This window comes from Oncorhynchus gorbuscha, linkage group LG07, assembly GCF_021184085.1.
Source record: "Oncorhynchus gorbuscha isolate QuinsamMale2020 ecotype Even-year linkage group LG07, OgorEven_v1.0, whole genome shotgun sequence".
NCBI classification, from domain to species: Eukaryota; Metazoa; Chordata; class Actinopteri; order Salmoniformes; family Salmonidae; genus Oncorhynchus; species Oncorhynchus gorbuscha.
In genome coordinates, this window is record NC_060179.1 from 60411338 (window position 1) to 60429083 (window position 17746).

General features: G+C 41.3%; 1 protein-coding gene across 3 annotated transcripts in view; it reads right to left on the reverse strand.

The window, feature by feature from the left end:
* LOC124040138 (zinc finger protein 354B-like) overlaps window positions 1-15519 on the reverse strand; it is a 28185-nt gene extending 12666 nt beyond the window's left edge. Inside the window, exons 1-2 of one of the 3 annotated variants that reach the window (XM_046357024.1) lie at window positions 15358-15519; window positions 12845-12907 (exon numbers count right to left, since the gene is read on the reverse strand). In XM_046357024.1, the coding sequence (XP_046212980.1) occupies window positions 12845-12907; window positions 15358-15385 (91 nt within the window). In that variant the 5' untranslated portion in view covers window positions 15386-15519. Of the gene's footprint in view, window positions 1-12829; window positions 12908-15357 lie in introns of all 3 variants that reach the window. The other 2 variants (XM_046357023.1, XM_046357025.1) reach the window with 2 other exon arrangements.
* Between the last annotated feature and the right edge of the window lie 2227 nt (window positions 15520-17746).

Genomic DNA, 17746 nt, shown 5'->3' on the forward strand with positions numbered 1-17746 from the left:
TATCAAGTCTTTTCAAAAGTCAGCTATGAATAGAAAGCCAGGTTTCCTAGATTTCAATGTTCTATTGTTTCCAGTACTATCCCATGTATCATCCATGCAAAAAACTGACCGATTAGGATTAATAATATCCAACAATAGCTTTTAATTCTATGCACTTTGCTCAAATTTGTAAGAGGCCTCCATTTTTTTCAAATGGACTAGATCTTTATAATTACAATTATCTTCAGTTAGTGGAGATGGGGACATATGGAAAAAAATGTGCTTCAAGTACTTTGCCTCAAAATACATTTGGTGAACCATGGGCGACTACATTTGTAACAAGTTTCAGTAAATTATTTTTGGCAGTATTTCTAGGTTAATGGAAAAAATTGTTATTCCTTGCAACAAATTTCGAAAATAACTGTAGCTCTTTAAGTGTTGCAGTCATTTCAGTCGCTGTAGTAGCTGACGTGTATAGTGTTGAATCATCCGCATACATAGACACACTGGCCTTACTCAAAGCCAGTGGCATGTCGTTAGAGTTAAGCAGCTACCCTGGGGAATTCCTGATTTTACTTGGATTATGTTGTAGAGGACTCCATTAAAGAACAACACCTGTGTTCTGTTAGACAAGTAACTCTTTATAGCAGGGGGTGTAAAGCCACAACACATACATTTTTCCAGCAGCAGACTATGATCAAAAATGTCAAAAGCTGCACTGATGTCTAACAAAACAGTCCCCCCCCCCAATCATTTTAGCAATTTCTCTCAGCCAATCAGTCATTTTTGTAAGTGCTGTGCTTGTCGAGTGTCCTTCCCTATACGCGTGCTGAAAGTCTTAATTTCTTTACTATGAAATAGCATTGTATCTGGTCAAACACCATTTTTTCCAGAAGTTTACAAAGGGTTGGTAACAGGCTGTCAGCTATTCGAGTCAGTAAAGGGGGCTTTACTATTCTTTGGTAGCAGAATGACTATAGCTTCCCCCCAGGCCTGAGGGCACACACTTTATTGTAGGCTTCGATTGAACATATGGCAAAAAGAAGTGGCAATATCATCCACTATTAATGAGCCATATCTGTTCATGGTTCAATAACATACTTAAATCATCCATCTACTTTGCAGATCTGTTTGGACAATTTGCACACTCAGATCAAAATTGCTAATAGTCAATCCTTTCGATTTTTTTTGCCCATGGGAGAAGTATATTTTGCACCTCCCCCAGTCTTTTTCCCACAAAATGTCATCTAAAATTGTTGAATGCATTTCCTGTAAACATACATAAATGGGACACATCCTTTGAAAAGAGCACAGTGCCGCCAAAAGCATTTCCAATATATATATACACACACTAGTGATGCACCGATAATACATTTTTGGCCGATACTTTCCTTGCCAAAATAAACAATACTGATTTTTTTTTTTTTTTTATGCGGCCATTTAAGCATTCTAGTACAGTTAAATAGTTCACACACACAGCAGTCTAAGGCACTGCATCTCAGTTCAAGAGGCATCACTAGAGTCCTTGGTTCGAATCCAGGCGGTATCACATCTGGCCGTGATTGAGAGTCCCATAGGGTGGCGCACAATTGACCCAGCATTGTCCAGGTTTGGCCGGGGTAGGCAATCATTGTAAATAAGAATTTGTTCATAACTGACTTGCCTAGGTACAGTGAAGTCGGAGATTTACATACACCTTAGTCAAATACATTTAAAATCAGTTTCACAATTCCTGAAATTTAATCCAAGTAAAAATTCCCTGTCTTAGTTCAGTTAGGATCAAAACTTCATTTTAAGAATGTGAAATGTCAGAATAATAGAAGAGAATGATTTCAGCTTTTAATTTTTTCATCTCTTTCCCAGTGAGTCAGAAGTTTACATACACTCAAATTATTATTTGGTCGTATTGCCTATAAATTGTTTAACTTGGGTCAAACATTTCAGGTAGCCTTCCACAAGCTTCCCACAATAAATTGGGTGAATTGTGGCCCATTCCTCCTGACAGAGCTGGTGTAACGGAGTCAGGTTTGTAGGCCTCCTTGCTCGCACACACTTTTTCAGTTCTGCCCACAAATGTATGGGATTGAGGTCAGGGCTTTGACGGCCACTCCAATACCTTGAATTTGTTGGCTTTTACCACACCTTAGGAAGTATGCTTGGGGTCATTATCCACTTGGAAGACCCATTTGCAACCGAGCTTTAACTTCCTGACTGATGTCTTGAGATGTTGCTTCAATATATCCACATATACAGTGCTGGTAATAAAATAAAAACTAGCTAGCTCATGGATGCAAACAATGTTCTTCCCCAAAAACATAGCAAAACGACATCTGTTTCAGTAGCTATATAGTTAGCGAGCTAACTATATAGCTAGGTGTCATCTAAAATAACCCAAATTCATAAGACAGTTATTTGATTAATGGTGGTCGTACCCATCTGTGAAGCTAGCCACAATAGTGGACTTTGCAATTAGACTTCAAAATAAAAAAGTCAGTCGTTGACAGTAGTGCAAATTAATACAAATAGTAGAACGCCATCATTTAATAGATCATGCTAACCGAGGTTGGAATGTTAGATAGAAATTATCCAAAGACAAATGTTAATTTAACAAATCTGTTGAAATCACACAGGATGTATTATACTTTAGAGTTGGGGTCGGGCTTTGGAGTCGGGCCTCCCGAGTGGCACAGTGGTTTAAGGCACTGACTGCATTGTAGTGCTGGCTGTGCCACTAGAGATTCTGTGCTCGAGTCCAGGCTCTGACACAGCTGGTCGCGACAGCTGTGGGGCGGCGCACAAATGGCTCAGCATCGTCCGGGTTAGGGGAGGGTTTGGCCGGCAGGGATGTTCTTGTCCCATCGCGCACTAGCAACTCTAGTGACAGCTCTGGTATTCGCAACCATTTTCACTCACTTAACTCCACACTTTTCCAAACGCAAAAACACACCCTACCTTCCATCACAATACACCTGCACATACTGTGCTTTTTATGCCCTCTGTTTGCAGTGTTCTTATCCCTACCATGTTGATTGAGTACTTTTTTTCCAGTTCCTTATACTTGATGCATAGAGTTAATTATCCTTTCTTCTAATGAAATCTTAATATTTATAATATTTTATAAATAGATAAGTCAAATACTAATTATGTTACAACAGTCCTTGAATGGTGTAGTTGTAGCTTATTTCTTTATTAATTGTTGTATTTTGTTTTCCCCATTTTTATTACAATCCCTTCCATGGATAGTATTGGGTGTTCCATTGTTCAACTCCATGGGAACTTAAATATTTAGAATAGCCATGGAGTAGTATGGGTGTGTGAACATTATGTTATCAATATACAGACTAGGAGAGCTACACATTTCCCTATTAATCTATTCTCCTTGAAGAGTGGGTGCAGAACTTTGCACCGTTCTGCAACTTCTTTCAGGAACTGATCATTCATGCCAGTGTGTCTTTTACCCAGGCTTTTAACCAGTTATTTAAAAATAAATAAAAACATGGGCAATGATTGGGTGCTCATATCCCAGTCCTAAACGGTGTACATGTTCAGAGTTGGATTTTGTCTACAACAACATCTGGGATCTGCAGCACTAAGAAATAATTATTTCACCACGATTTGCACCTTTTTCTTTGATACCAGTAAGTAACAGATTCTCTCTCATAGATCTTGTCTGTATGTCAAGGCTTCTCTCAAAGATGTTCTCCTTTTTGAAGTTCATTAAACTTCCGTTTACATCTTATTGAATGTACCTTTTAGCTTGTCCGTTTCCTTCGTTGTCACAGCTTGTGTCACTCATCTTGGAGGCTCGCCTTCAACTTCTTTCCGCCTTCAACTAGCATTCCGGGTGGTGAAAAAGCATAAATCGTCTGTCCGTTGAAGAGTCTCGTGTTCTTTTGGGGATTGGTTCTCCATGCTTCTCAAACATGTTTGGTTGGTTTATTTTGGTAGATACAATTCTCTAGCCTTATTTGTTATCCAAATTGAAGGTTATTACCCATGAGTAGGTGGAGTGAAGTGCTAATATTTAGTCAGTTTGAATATTACGTTTTTATCTTGAAGTGATCTGCACCGCTGTGTTCAGTCCGCTCTTTTCATGACAGACTAACCAGGTGAAAGCTATGATCCACTTCAAAGCAGTGTATATGAAGTGGAGGACAGGTTAAAGAAGGATTTTTAAGCCTCGAGACAATTGAGACATGGATTGTGCATGTGTGCCATTCAGAGGGTGAATGGGCTTAAAAATATTTAAATGCCTTTGAACAAAGTATGGTAGTAGGTGCCATGCGCACCGGTTTAAGTGCGTCAAGAACTGCAATGCTGCGGGGTCTTTCCGCACTCAGTTTCCTGTGTATGAAGAATGGTCCACGACCCAAAGGCATCCAGCCAACTTGACAACTGTGGAAAGCATATAGTCAACAGGTACTAGCATCCCTGTGTAACACTTGACACCTTGTAGAATCCATGCCAACAATTTATTTATTTAACTAGGCAAGTCAGTTAAGAGCTAATTCTTATTTACAATGACGGCCTAGGAACAGTGGGTTAACTGCCTTGTTCAGCGGCAGACCGAGAGATTTTTACCTTGTTAGCTCGGGGATTCAATCTAGCAACCTTTCAGTTACTGGCCCAACGCTATAACCAGTAGGCTACCTGCCACCCCCAATTGAGGCAGTTGTGGGCAAATGGGGGTGCAACTAAATATTAGGATGGTGTCCCTAACGTTTTGTACACTCCGTGTATAGCCATTAGCTATATCAGCTAATTTGTATAGGATAAATATCTGCAAAAGTGCCAAGTCAATTCGTGGGTGATGGCGATTTCAGAACCAAAGTGAAGGGGACAAAAATAAAAAAATAAAGGATATATCGCCCCCCTAATCTGACAGTGGTAGTGGAGTGGTAGATGCCTAATCTCCTTTACGGCTCCGATAAACTGCCTACATAGTATGCCTAGGTCATTCATTTAGCCCATTCTAACATTCCACCGAACAGTAACTGAATGCCTCTGTCTGCATGCTTTCTAAATGACTCGCTGTCTATAGGAACTAACCATTTTCGTGAACGGGGTAGCGTATCTAATAGAAGTTCACAAATTTAAACAAATATTTGGTGACAGGGGACAGTATTTTCACATCCAGATGAAATGCATGCCCAAATTCAACTGCCTGCTACCCTTCCCCAGAATATAAGATATGCATATTAGTAGATTTGGATAGAAAACAGTGAAGTTTCTAAAACAGGTTGAATAATGTCTGAGTCTAACAGAACTTATTTAGCAGGAAAAAAAAGAGGACAAACCATTCAGATTTTTGTTTTGTTTATTGAGGTCACTCTTTTCAATGAGTTTTCATTGGGAATCTAGATTTCTAAGGGACCTTCTTCCAGTTCCTATTGCTTCCACTGGATGTCAACAGTCTTTAGAAATTGGTTAAGGTTATTCCTTTGTGTAATGAAGAAGTACGGCCATCTTGAACGAGGGTCACTTGAAGTGTACTGTTAGATAGAGGCGCGTGACCAGAAAGCATGCTTCAGTTTGTTTTCTTCCTGTATTGAACACAGATCATCCAGTCTTCAATTTAACCGATTATTTACATTAAAAAAATACCTAAAGTTTTATTACAAAAGTAGTTTGAAATGTTTTGACAAAGTTTACAGGTAACTTTTGAGATATTTTGTAGTCACGTTGCTCAAGTTGGAACCGGTGTTTTACTGGATCAATCAAATGCGCCAAATAAATTGACATTTTGGATATATAGACGGAATTAATCGAACAAAAGGACCATTTGTGATGTTTATGGGACATATTGGAGTGCCAACAAAAGCAGCTCGTCAAAGGTAAGGCATGAATTATATTTTTATTTCTGCGTTGTGTCGCACCTGCAGGGTTAAAATATGCTTTCTCTTTTGTTTACGGAGGTGCTATCCTCAGATAATAGCATTGTTTGCTTTCGCCGAAAAGCTTTTTTGAAATCTGACATGTTGGCTGGATTCACAATAAGTGTAGCTTTAATTTGCTATCTTGCCTGTGTGATTTAATGAAAGTTTAATTTTTTATAGTAATTTATTTGAATTTGGCACTCTGCATTTTCCCAGGCTTTTGGCCAGGTGGGATGGGACGCAAGTGTCCCACATATCCCAGAGGTTAAATTTGCCACTGAGCGTACACCATTTACACACGCAGAAGTAGGGCTGGGAGATATATCAATAATTAGAGGGAATTACTTCCCTCAATAACAATATAAAAACATTAATATTAATTTGATTATGTTGATATAGAATAATTAGGTACAGCAGTCCATTTCACCTCTGAAGCAGCAGGAACGTGCAGAGAAGTGACAACATGCACGTGGAAAGTATACGCCCACTAAAAACCACTTAGCACCTTGAGTGATGGCGTAGCCACTTAAGCACGAAAATTGAATGATGTAGGCAAAAACAGCGGCACTGAGCCATGGAGAAGGAGCAGCTTCCAACAAAGAAATTGATAAAAAGGGTTCAACTGTTTCAGTTATTTGGAAGTGGTTTGGCTTTTTGAAGTCCGACAAAGAGCAGAGCAACGTTGGGTGCAAATTGTGCCGTAGACAGGTGGCTACCAAGTCTGGTAATACAACAAACCTTTTCCACAATCTGAAGCAAAATCACTCTTCATAACATGCAGAAAGTTTGAGCCACGGTATTGATAAAACCAAGCACCAGCCAATCTAGGGATGTTCCCCCGAAGCAGTCAACGCTGACAGCGTTTATGCCTTACGAGCAAAAATCGAAAAGACATCACAAATGCTATTATGCATTGCATTGCTAAGGACATGCTACCAATTAGCAGTCAAAGGTTTCAAGAGGTTGATCAATTTAAATTGACCCCGGGTATATGCTCCCTGGCCACAAACATTTCCCTCACACTGCACTGCCTAAACTCAAATAGTGTAGAGAATTAGTTAAGGAAAAGCTCAAGACAGGTGACGTATTTTGCTACTACTACCAATCTGTGGTCTAGTCGCACATCAGAGCCTTATATTATCCTTACTATACACTATATTGACAAAGAGTGGAATCTTCGAAATAAATGCCTTCAAACATCACACTTTCCTGACAACCACACGGGTGAAGCTATAGCAGGAGCTCATTGACGCCCTCGCCTCCTGGGGACTCAGTCAAACCTGATGATGGTGAAACAGAGCTCACCCAAACCATCAAAACGTTGGTCATGGACTATCTGCAAGAGAAATATGATGATCTAGCCACAGATGACCTCCTGGACAAAGGCGTGTTGGTCGACCCTCGGTTTAAAACACATTACATCAAAAAGAAGGTGGGCCACATAAAAGCAAAACTGTCTCAGAGATATTCAATGAGGGACATGAAAACCCAAGCCCAGCACAGGGAGACGTTGCTGCTGCTTCACCTCAACTGCCAGCTAAAAAGAGTCACCGGGCAGATTTTTCCAAAAGCCATGCTACACCACCACAGGTCTTACTGAAAACTCAGCTGCTACCTTCAGTCTACTGATGCTGACCGTGAAACCAATCCACTGGACTGGTGGAAGATCCACCCAAAAAAAACTTTAAAGAGCTTTAAAGCCAGAGACCGTAGACAGACTTGTCTTTCTTGCTTGTAAGACAACTACCCCAACTTCAGCTATGATGTGCCATTAGTTATAATGCATATTGACTTGCACTATTATTTTATTTATTGTTCATAACTTGTAAGGCTTTATAGCTTTTTTTTAAAAAGTGGAGTCAATGTTATTTGTGAGTTCTACTTTGACAATGAATAAGAAACATGAAAGCCTTCGGTTTATTCAGGCAGGCTGTAGTCTTTAGCAGAAATTAACCTTTTAAACATTTCATTAAAATTGTGATAAATCATTAAAGCTAGAGACAGTAGACAGACTTGTCATTCTTGCTTGCAAGACAACTACCCCAAACTGTGATGTGCCATTAGTTTGTAACAGTTTTAATGCATATTGAATTGAACTATTTTTTTTTTTCTTGCTCATGACTTAAGGGTTTACCTTTTAAACATTTGATTAATATCGTGATGATCATTATTGTTATCCAATGAAAAATATATATAAAATCGCCCAGCCCTACACAGAAGAAGTCAAGCTCAGATCCAGCACAGAGGCCCAATCTCATGAGCTCCACCAGTAGCAGATTGTAAAACTATGAATGGAAAATGAATGTGTTCATGCAACAAATGTTAGAACAAATCGATGCAGTTCAATGCACGAATCAGCTTTTTGTTAACCCGCACCCAATTGCTAAAAGCCCATCTATATAAATAAGTGAAAAACTGAGGCCCCCACCAAACCCTAACCCACAAATATAGGAAATGCGCTGTAGGCTACAGCCAGAGCTGGAACAATCAGTGATTTTTCTTTTGCCTAATTTAGATACATTTCTGCTTATAATTTCAACAATTGAGTTATTGACAGACCATTGAAAAAAACAAGGCTACCCCCAAGTCATGTTAATACATTAAAAAAAATAAGACAAATTGCTGAAAACAGAGTTCAGAACATGAAAGCCAATTATCTCAATCATCTTTTTGCAGATAGAACCTTTGTTCCAAGCTCTCAATTTGTTAGTCAACTGTCTATAATTAGATACATGCAGCTTCTCTTCTGTCATTACAGGTTGCCCTAAAAGACTAAATAAATCCTTGCTCACCAGGAATAATGTTTTAAATCTATAGAACGAATGTGTCAATCTAGTTGACGTCGGTAAAGTTGTCATCTCAGCTTCTTTCGCAGAGCAAAGATGTTTAGGCGCCGGGAGAGAACGCAATACAAAAAATAAAAAGTATTTCCAAAATGAAATCAGTTTGACCCGTTGTAAGGAAATAGAAATCTGTGAAAATGACCCAACATGTTTCTGAAATATTAAATATCAGCTTATCATATTAAGTTCAACACTGATAAAGATAGGGACCGTCGGTAGAGGTACCGACTGCTAATTCGCATTCTCTCAATATGCGGAAAGAACACTCCACTCCTGTTCCAGTGAAAATGTACACTGAACAAAAATATTTTTAAAAACGCATGGTACCAAGCGTTGGTCCCATGTTTCATGAGCCAAAATAAAATAGCCCAGACATTTTCCATGCAAAGGTTATTTCTCAAATGTAGTGCACAAACTTGTTCTTTTACATCCCTGTTAGTGAGCATTTCTCCTTTGCCAAGATAATCCATCCACCTGACAGAAGTGCCATAGACATACTTCCGGCGCCGACAGAGATGGCCGCCTCGCTTCGCGTTCCTAGGAAACTATGCAGTCTTTTGTTTTTCTACGTGTTATTTCTTACATTAGTACCCCAGGTCATCTTAGGTTTCATTACATACAGTCGAGAAGAACTACTGAATATAAGATCAGCGTCAACTCACCATCAGTACGACCAAGAATATGTTTTCCGCGACGCGGATCCTGTGTTCTGTCTTACAAACAGGACAACGGAATGGATCGGCATGCAGCGACCCAAAAAAACGACTCCGAAAAAGAGGGAAACGTAGCGGTCTTCTGGTCAGACTCCGGACAAGGGCACATCGCGCACCACTCCCCAGCATTCTTCTTGCCAATGTCCAGTCTCGTGACAACAAGGTTGATGAAATCCGAGCAAGGGTAGCATTCCAGAGGGACATCAGAGACTGAAACGTTCTCTGCTTCACGGAAACATGGCTTACTGGGAAGACGCTATCCGATGCGGTGCAGCCAACGGGTTTCTCCACGCATCGTGCCGACAGAAACAAACATCTTTCTGGTAAGAAGAGTGGCGGGGCGTATGCCTCATGACTAACGAGACATGGTGTGATGAAAGAAACATACAGGAACTCAAATCCTTCTGTTCACCTGATTTAGAATTCCTCACAATCAAATGTAGACCGCATTATCTTCCAAGAGAATTCTCTTCGATTATAATTACAGCCATATATTATATCCCCCCCCCCCCCAAGCAGACATCGATGGCTCTGAACGAACTTTATTTAACTCTTTGCAAACTGGAAACCATTTATCCGGAGGCTGCATTCATTGTAGCTGGGTATTTTAACAAAGCTAATCTGAAAACAAGACTCCCTAAATTTTATTAGCATATCGATTGCGCAACCAGGGGTGGTAAAACCTTGGATCATTGTTACTCTAACTTCCGCGACGCATATAAGGCTCTGCCCCGCCCCCCTTTCGGAAAAGCTGACCACAACTCCATTTTGTTGATCCCTGCCTACAGGCAGAAACTTAAACAAGAGGCTCCCACGCTGAGGTCTGTCCAACGCTGGTCCGACCAAGTTGATTCCACACTCCAAGACTGCTTCCATCACGTGGACTGGGACATGTTTCGTATTGCGTCATATAAAAATATTGACGAATACGCTGATTCGGTGTGCGAGTTCATTAGAACGTGCGTTGAAGATGTCGTTCCCATAGCAACGATAAAAACATTCCCTAACCAGAAACCGTGGATTGATGGCAGCATTCGCGTGAAACTGAAAGCGCGAACCACTGCTTTTAATCAGGGCAAGGTGTCTGGCAACATGACCGAATACAAACAGTGCAGCTATTCCCTCCGCAAGGCTATTAAACAAGCTAATAAACAGTACAGAGACAAAGTAGAATCTCAATTCAACGGCTCAGACACAAGAGGCATGTGGCAGGGTCTACAGTCAATCACGGTCTACAAGAAGAAACCCAGCCCAGTCACGGACCAGGATGTCTTGCTCCCAGGCAGACTAAATAACTTTTTTGCCCGCTTTGAGGACAATACAGTGCCACTGACACGGCCTGCAACGAAAACATGCGGTCTCTCCTTCACTGCAGCAGAGGTGAGTAAGACATTTAAACGTGTTAACCCTCGCAAGGCTGCAGGCCCAGACGGCATCCCCAGCCGCGCCCTCAGAGCATGCGCAGACCAGCTGGCCGGTGTGTTTACGGACATATTCAATCAATCCTTATCCCAGTCTGCTGTTCAAGAGGGCCACCATTGTTCCTGTTCCCAAGAAAGCTAAGGTAACTGAGCTAAACGACTACCGCCCCGTAGCACTCACTTCCGTCATCATGAAGTGCTTTGAGAGACTAGGTCCACAGACGATGCAATCTCAACCACACTGCACACTGCCCTAACCCAGCTGGACAAGAGGAATACCTATGTGAGAATGCTGTTCATCGACTACAGCTCGGCATTCAACACCATTGTACCCTCCAAGCTCGTCATCAAGCTCGAGACCCTGGGTCTCGACCCCGCCCTGTGCAACTGGGTACTGGACTTCCTGACGGGCCTCCCCCAGGTGGTGAGGGTAGGCAACAACATCTCCTCCCCGCTGATCCTCAACACGGGGGCCCCACAAGGGTGCGTTCTGAGCCCTCTCCTGTACTCCCTGTTCACCCACGACTGAGTGGCCACGCACGCCTCCAACTCAATCATCAAGTTTGCGGACGACACAGTGGTAGGCTTGATTACCAACAACGACGAGACGGCCTACAGGGAGGAGGTGAGGGCCCTCGGAGTGTGGTGTCAGGAAAATAACCTCACACTCAACGTCAACAAAACTAAGGAGATGATTGTGGACTTCAGGAAACAGCAGAGGGAACACCCCCCTATCCACATCGATGGAACAGTAGTGGAGAGGGTAGCAAGTTTTAAGTTCCTCGGCATACACATCACAGACAAACTGAATTGGTCCACCCACACTGACAGCGTCGTGAAGAAGGCGCAGCAGCACCTCTTCAACCTCAGGAGGCTGAAGAAATTCAGCTTGTCACCAAAAGCACTCAAACTTCTACAGATGCACAATCGAGAGCATCCTGGCGGGCTGTATCACCGCCTGGTACGGCAACTGCTCCGCCCTCAACCGTAAGGCTCTCCAGAGGGTAGTGAGGTCTGCACAACGCATCACCGGGGGCAAACTACCTGCCCTCCAGGACACCTACACCACCCGATGTTACAGGAAGGCCATAAAGATCATCAAGGACATCAATCACCCGAGCCACTGCCTGTTCACCCCGCTATCATCCAGAAGGCGAGGTCAGTACAGGTGCATCAAAGCTGGGAGCGAGAGACTGAAAAACAGCTTCTATCTCAAGGCCATCAGACTGTTAAACAGCCACCACTAACATTGAGTGGCTGCTGCCAACACACTGTCATTGACACTGACCCAACTCCAGCCACTTTAATAATGGGAATTGATGGGAAATGTAAATATATCACTAGCCACTTTTAAACAATGCTACCTTATATAATGTGACTTACCCTACATTATTCATCTCATATGCATACGTATATACTGTACTCTACATCATCGACTGCATCCTTATGTAATACATGTATCACTAGCCACTTTAACTATGCCACTTTGTTTGCTTTGTCTACATACTCATCTCATATGTATATACTGTACTCGATACCATCTACTGTATGCTGCTCTGTACCATCACTCATTCATATATCCTTATGTACATATTCTTTATCCCCTTACACTGTGTATAAGACAGTAGTTTTGGAATTGTTAGTTAGATTACTTGTTGGTTATCACTGCATTGTCGGAACTAGAAGCACAAGCATTTCGCTACACTCGCATTAACATCTGCTAACCATGTGTATGTGACAAATAAAATTTGATTTGATGATTTGATTTTGATTTGATTTATAAAGCCGATTAAACAGCATGATCATTACACAGGTGCACCTTGTGCTGGGGACAATAAAAGGCCACTAAAATGTGCAGTTTTGTCACAACACCACAGACGTCTCATGTTTTGAGGGAGCGTGCAATTGGCATGCTGACTGCAGGAATGTCCACCAGAGCCATTGCCAGAAAATGTCATGTTAATTTCTCTACCATAAGCCACCTCCGACAGTCTTACAGAATTTGGCAGTACCTCCAGCTGGCCTCACAACTGCAGACAACGCCAGCCCAGAACCTCCACATCCGCCTTCTTCACCTGTGGGATAATCCAAAATCAGCCACCTGTACAGCTGTGGGTTTGCACAACTGAAGAATTTCTGCAGAAACCGTCTCAGGGAAGCTCATTTGTGTCCTCACCAGGGTCTTGACCTGACTGCAGTTCACCGTCATAAGACATCAGTTGAATTTGTATAGTGCCTCACAATCACACATAACCAGCACTGCTATCATCCTCTACCACTTCACCAAATCTTTCCCAAACATTACATTTCTGGCCATCTAGTCTCTACTTCGCAGCTTTTCTCTTATTGAAAGAAACGCTGACATGTCCTTTTAGCCTCTGAGGATCGACTAACTTTTTATGCCCATTCCCAAAAGCATTTGGCTTGTAGGCTATTTGGCGCTTACAGATAAGCCCTAACGCTTACTCACTAATGTAGGAGACTAAAAAGAATGAAAGAAAACCCTTAGAATGATCAATTCCAGCACGCGCATCACTACTAGATACTTATCAAAACATCTTGAAAGGGAAAGATGCACATCCCTACCACTCATCTGACATCACTGGTCCCCTATACAAGGAAAGGTTGTTTAACATCCATGCCAAGTACATGTTAAATATGTTTCCTTTCTTCTTGAAGATGTAATGATTATATAGAAAAATATAAATTGAAGAACAAACATTCTAAGCTAGAGGTAGTTTGTAGGTGTTGCAAAAACACAATATTGGTATTAAAGGGATGTAAAACAGACAGGGCCACATTCATATATTTATAGGCAAGTTAGATTGTTTCGCTTCCAAATTCTACAAATATGGACAAGCAAACACTTACAGCAACGTACATACACATCAAAAGAACATAAGTATATATTTTTTAAACAAAATGAGTGGCTTATGAGCTCAGAGTACTGCCATTGACAAAACCTAACTTCACCACTTTCATGTTGAGGTGGTAAGATCAAAGGTTCTCTCCAAATTAAGCCAGAAAAGACAACCCAAATATTACTAGATGCAAGTTAGGTGTCCTCCATAAATAGAAAATTCACAAAATAGTTGATCCTTTCAAAAAATATGTTTTTGATAGAAAAATACAAATTAGTTTCGCATTTGATTTTTATTTTTTATTGGAATACAAAAATTGGGATTGGTCAAGATGATCAATTTGGCTATCAGACCAAATGTGACTTGATTTCAGATATAAATACCATTACCATTTCCATCACATGTAAATGCTTTGGATCCATTTGTATGTGATTTTAATAGTATTTCAGGTTCTTAACACACACTTTTCCTACCATTAAAGCCCAAAGTTGCATTTTTGCAACATTTCCAGAAAATTGTTCTGCAAATCTAATCTGAGGCCTATTACATGCATTTCTAAAGGGAAATAAATAACAAAAATAAAGGTTAATACTGCTGTTCATAACCAAGTGGGAAGTCCTAAATACCAGTCGGTTGCAGGGCTCCCGAGTGGCGCAGCGGTCTAAGGCACTGCATCTCAGTGCAGGAGGCTTCACTACAGACCAGGCTGTATCACAACAGGCAGTGATTCGGAGTCCCATAGGTGGTGCACAATTGGCCCAGTGTCGTCCCGGTGAGGGTTTGGCCGGGGTAGGCAGTCATTGTAAATAAAAATCTGTTCTTAACCGACTTACCTAGTTAAATAAAAGTAATACATGCAAGTGCTTGGAACTCATTGAGAAACACTAGCTGCGTCAACCATAAACTAAAAGTACTGCTATCATGTTGGTGAACAAATTATAGTGTTCAAAAACATAGATTTTTATATATGTTTTGTTGTTGCATTTAACTGCTGAAAATGTAAGAAAATGTCCTTAATAGGTGAAGTCAAAGGACACCATGTGGGAGAAGTCAAAGCTCAGGAATGATAATTAGTAGTAATTACCAGCTCGAGGGGGTTCAGGTAGATTTTTCCCTGTTTGTGTTAAATACCTCCTTCCCACTTCACTTGAACTTTAAACCTGCGTTCATAGCCAAGGTTAAATAAATAACATTTAAAAAGGTATATGTCCCTGTTCAGGCATTACATGCGTCAACCAATGGTAGCATGCAACGTCATCGACTGCGCAGTCAGGCAACAGATTGCTATAACATAATGGTTAGCTGATAAGTAAAATACCATTACGGGCGTTGCAAGATCTGGCATACGTCCGCAACGCCTGGCAAAAGATCGCGGCCTAACTCTGAGGTTCAGATGCATTTGCTGCTTAAATCAGGTCGGAACAGTCTGGTTCAGCCAATAGTATAATATTGCCAATACATGACTAGCTAGCTGTATTTATTTGGTAAGAGAATACGCTGATTTAAAAAAAGCCATTTGACCCGCACTGTTCCCTAAACTTAGCAAATAGAAAAGGAAGTGAACTTAACTGATAACGTTAGCTAAATAGCTACTAAAGCTAACATTAGCTTGTCTGTACTAACTAGCTAGGATCAGAATGATTACAAATTGTACTGCATTTTACCATTTTTTACTGAAACGTGTCCTCTCATCGTGCGGTCCAAGCTGCAGTCACGTCTATACTTAGGAACTGGGGGTGACGTTGTAAGGTTTATCAAAGTTATTGAATGTGAAGCGCCAAATATTTTCCTCTTCCTCCTTGGAAGCGGGTCTTTGCTAGAAGGGATACAATTTATGTCGAAGTGATGTCAAATTCCCGCGAGAGTTTGAAACTTGCCTGCCAAAATTGGAACTTCGAAATGTTCAGAATCATTCGGTATACTGTATACAAAACAAAAATACAAACGTAACATGTAAAGTGTTGGTTTCATGAGCTGAAATAGAATATCCCAGACATTTTCCATACGCACAATAAGCTTATTTTCTCTCATTCTATGCACAAATTTGTTTACATCCCTGCTAGTGAGCATTTATCCTTTGCCAAAATAATCAATCCACCAAGAAGCCGATTTAAAGAGCGTGATCATTACACAGGTACACCTTGTGCTGGGGACAAAAAGGCCACTCTAAAATGTGCAACACAATGACACAAATGTCTGTGCCCAATAACGTTTGTACCCTGTTTTGTGATGCTACCATGTTGTCTTGTTGTGTTGCTACCATGCTGTGTTGTCATGTGTTGCTGCCATGCTATGTTGTTGTCTTATGTCTCTCATTATGTACTGTTGTATGTTTTGTCCTATATTTTTATTTCATTTATTTGTATTTTTAATCCCAGCCCCCATCCCCGCAGGAGGTCTTTTACCTTTTGGTAGGCCATCATTGTAAATAAGAATTTGTTCTTAACTGACTTGCTTAGTGAAATAAAGGTTAAATAAATAAAGATGTCTCAAGTTTTGAGGGAGTGTGCAATTGGCATGCTGACTGCAGGAATGTCTACCAGAGCTGTTGCCAGATCTTTGAATGTTTATTTCTCTACTATTAGCTACCTCCAATATCGTTTTAGAGAACTTGGCAGTACGTCCAACTGGCCTCACAACCGCAGACTGAGTATATTTCTGTCTGTAATAAAACCCTTTTGCGGGGAAAAACTCATTCTGATTGGCTGGGCTTCCAGGCTGTACAAACTGCTGCCGCATGGCCATAAATGTTGCACCTGAAACAGTGCAGTGGATTTTGCACAAAAGCTCTAACAGGATGATATATCCTAACATGACTTTGTCTGGTAAAGACTCTGACTCAAAACTCAAAAGGACTGTTAGTGACTCCTCTTTTTCACCACGCTCAACACCGGGTCTGCGTCGCACCAAACGGCAGGCATCACAAACACCAGGAATCTTCCACTTCAATTAATCCACCTCCACACTTAACACTACCCCAGAAATCACTCATTTTAATGGTTCACTGTTCCTAAGAGCAAAGCAAGAAACCGATATTAACCCAAGTTGCGTAACACGGAGCACCTGCTCCTTCTGGTCAGAAGAAACACAAAACAAATACAGTATCATAACAGGTTACCTTCACTGATTAATCTGCACCCAAGTCCTTTCCCACCCACGCTGAAACCACAAATGGATCCGCCTAAAGGCAAGGATACGCTTTGTCCAAAAATCCTACTGGACCAGATTTTTCTATATCATGTCCATTGATGCCAGGCTCAGGTTCTGAGCTCTTCACCACACCTTCACTTAACTCGCCTTCATTCACTTCCATTTCACCTCCAGAACTCGGTCTGGTGCACAGCTCACTCTGTTTGCACTTGACACCAATTTTCTTCATACAGTCCATCTCCATTTTTAGCGCTATCCTCCTCAAATTCAAATCCAACCTCTGCTTTCCTCATTCTCTTTGACCTCTTTTCCCCTCCATTCTTCTTCAGAAATCCACCTTTCTTTGTTCCTGTCCCAATACTCCTCATCTCCCAACATTGCTTGTTTCTCATAATCGTCTTGCTCACTTCGAAAACGTGTTTCCTCCAGGCCCCAACATTTTGAGAGCATGAGCAGTGGCCACACAGAAAAACGAGGCCCAAACTCAACTCTGTTCTACGCCTATCGCTGCGGAAAACATTTAGCTCTCCCCAGTGGGATGCTACCGAGAGGTTCCCGAGTTATGCCAGAGACAATTAGGACCCAACCAAATTCCATCAGAGAACCACAGACTTTCATGGTGAAAATCACTACAGTCACGGTTGTCCACAACCATCTGATGTTCTGGTTTTCAGGGGAAATGGAAAGAAAGCCTGTGACGCATCTTCCTCTTTTGGACGTTAACAAGGGATAAGGACACGCCTGACGCTCAAAAAGATATTTCATTTCAGAATTTAGTAAAATTATGTTAGGGTAAGGGTTAGGGTAAAGGGTTTGGTTAAAGTTAGGGTTTAGGTAAGGGTCAGTTTTAGGTTTTGGCTAGGCGATTTAAGCTTCAGCTGTGTCTTTATAGTGTCTCCGTTA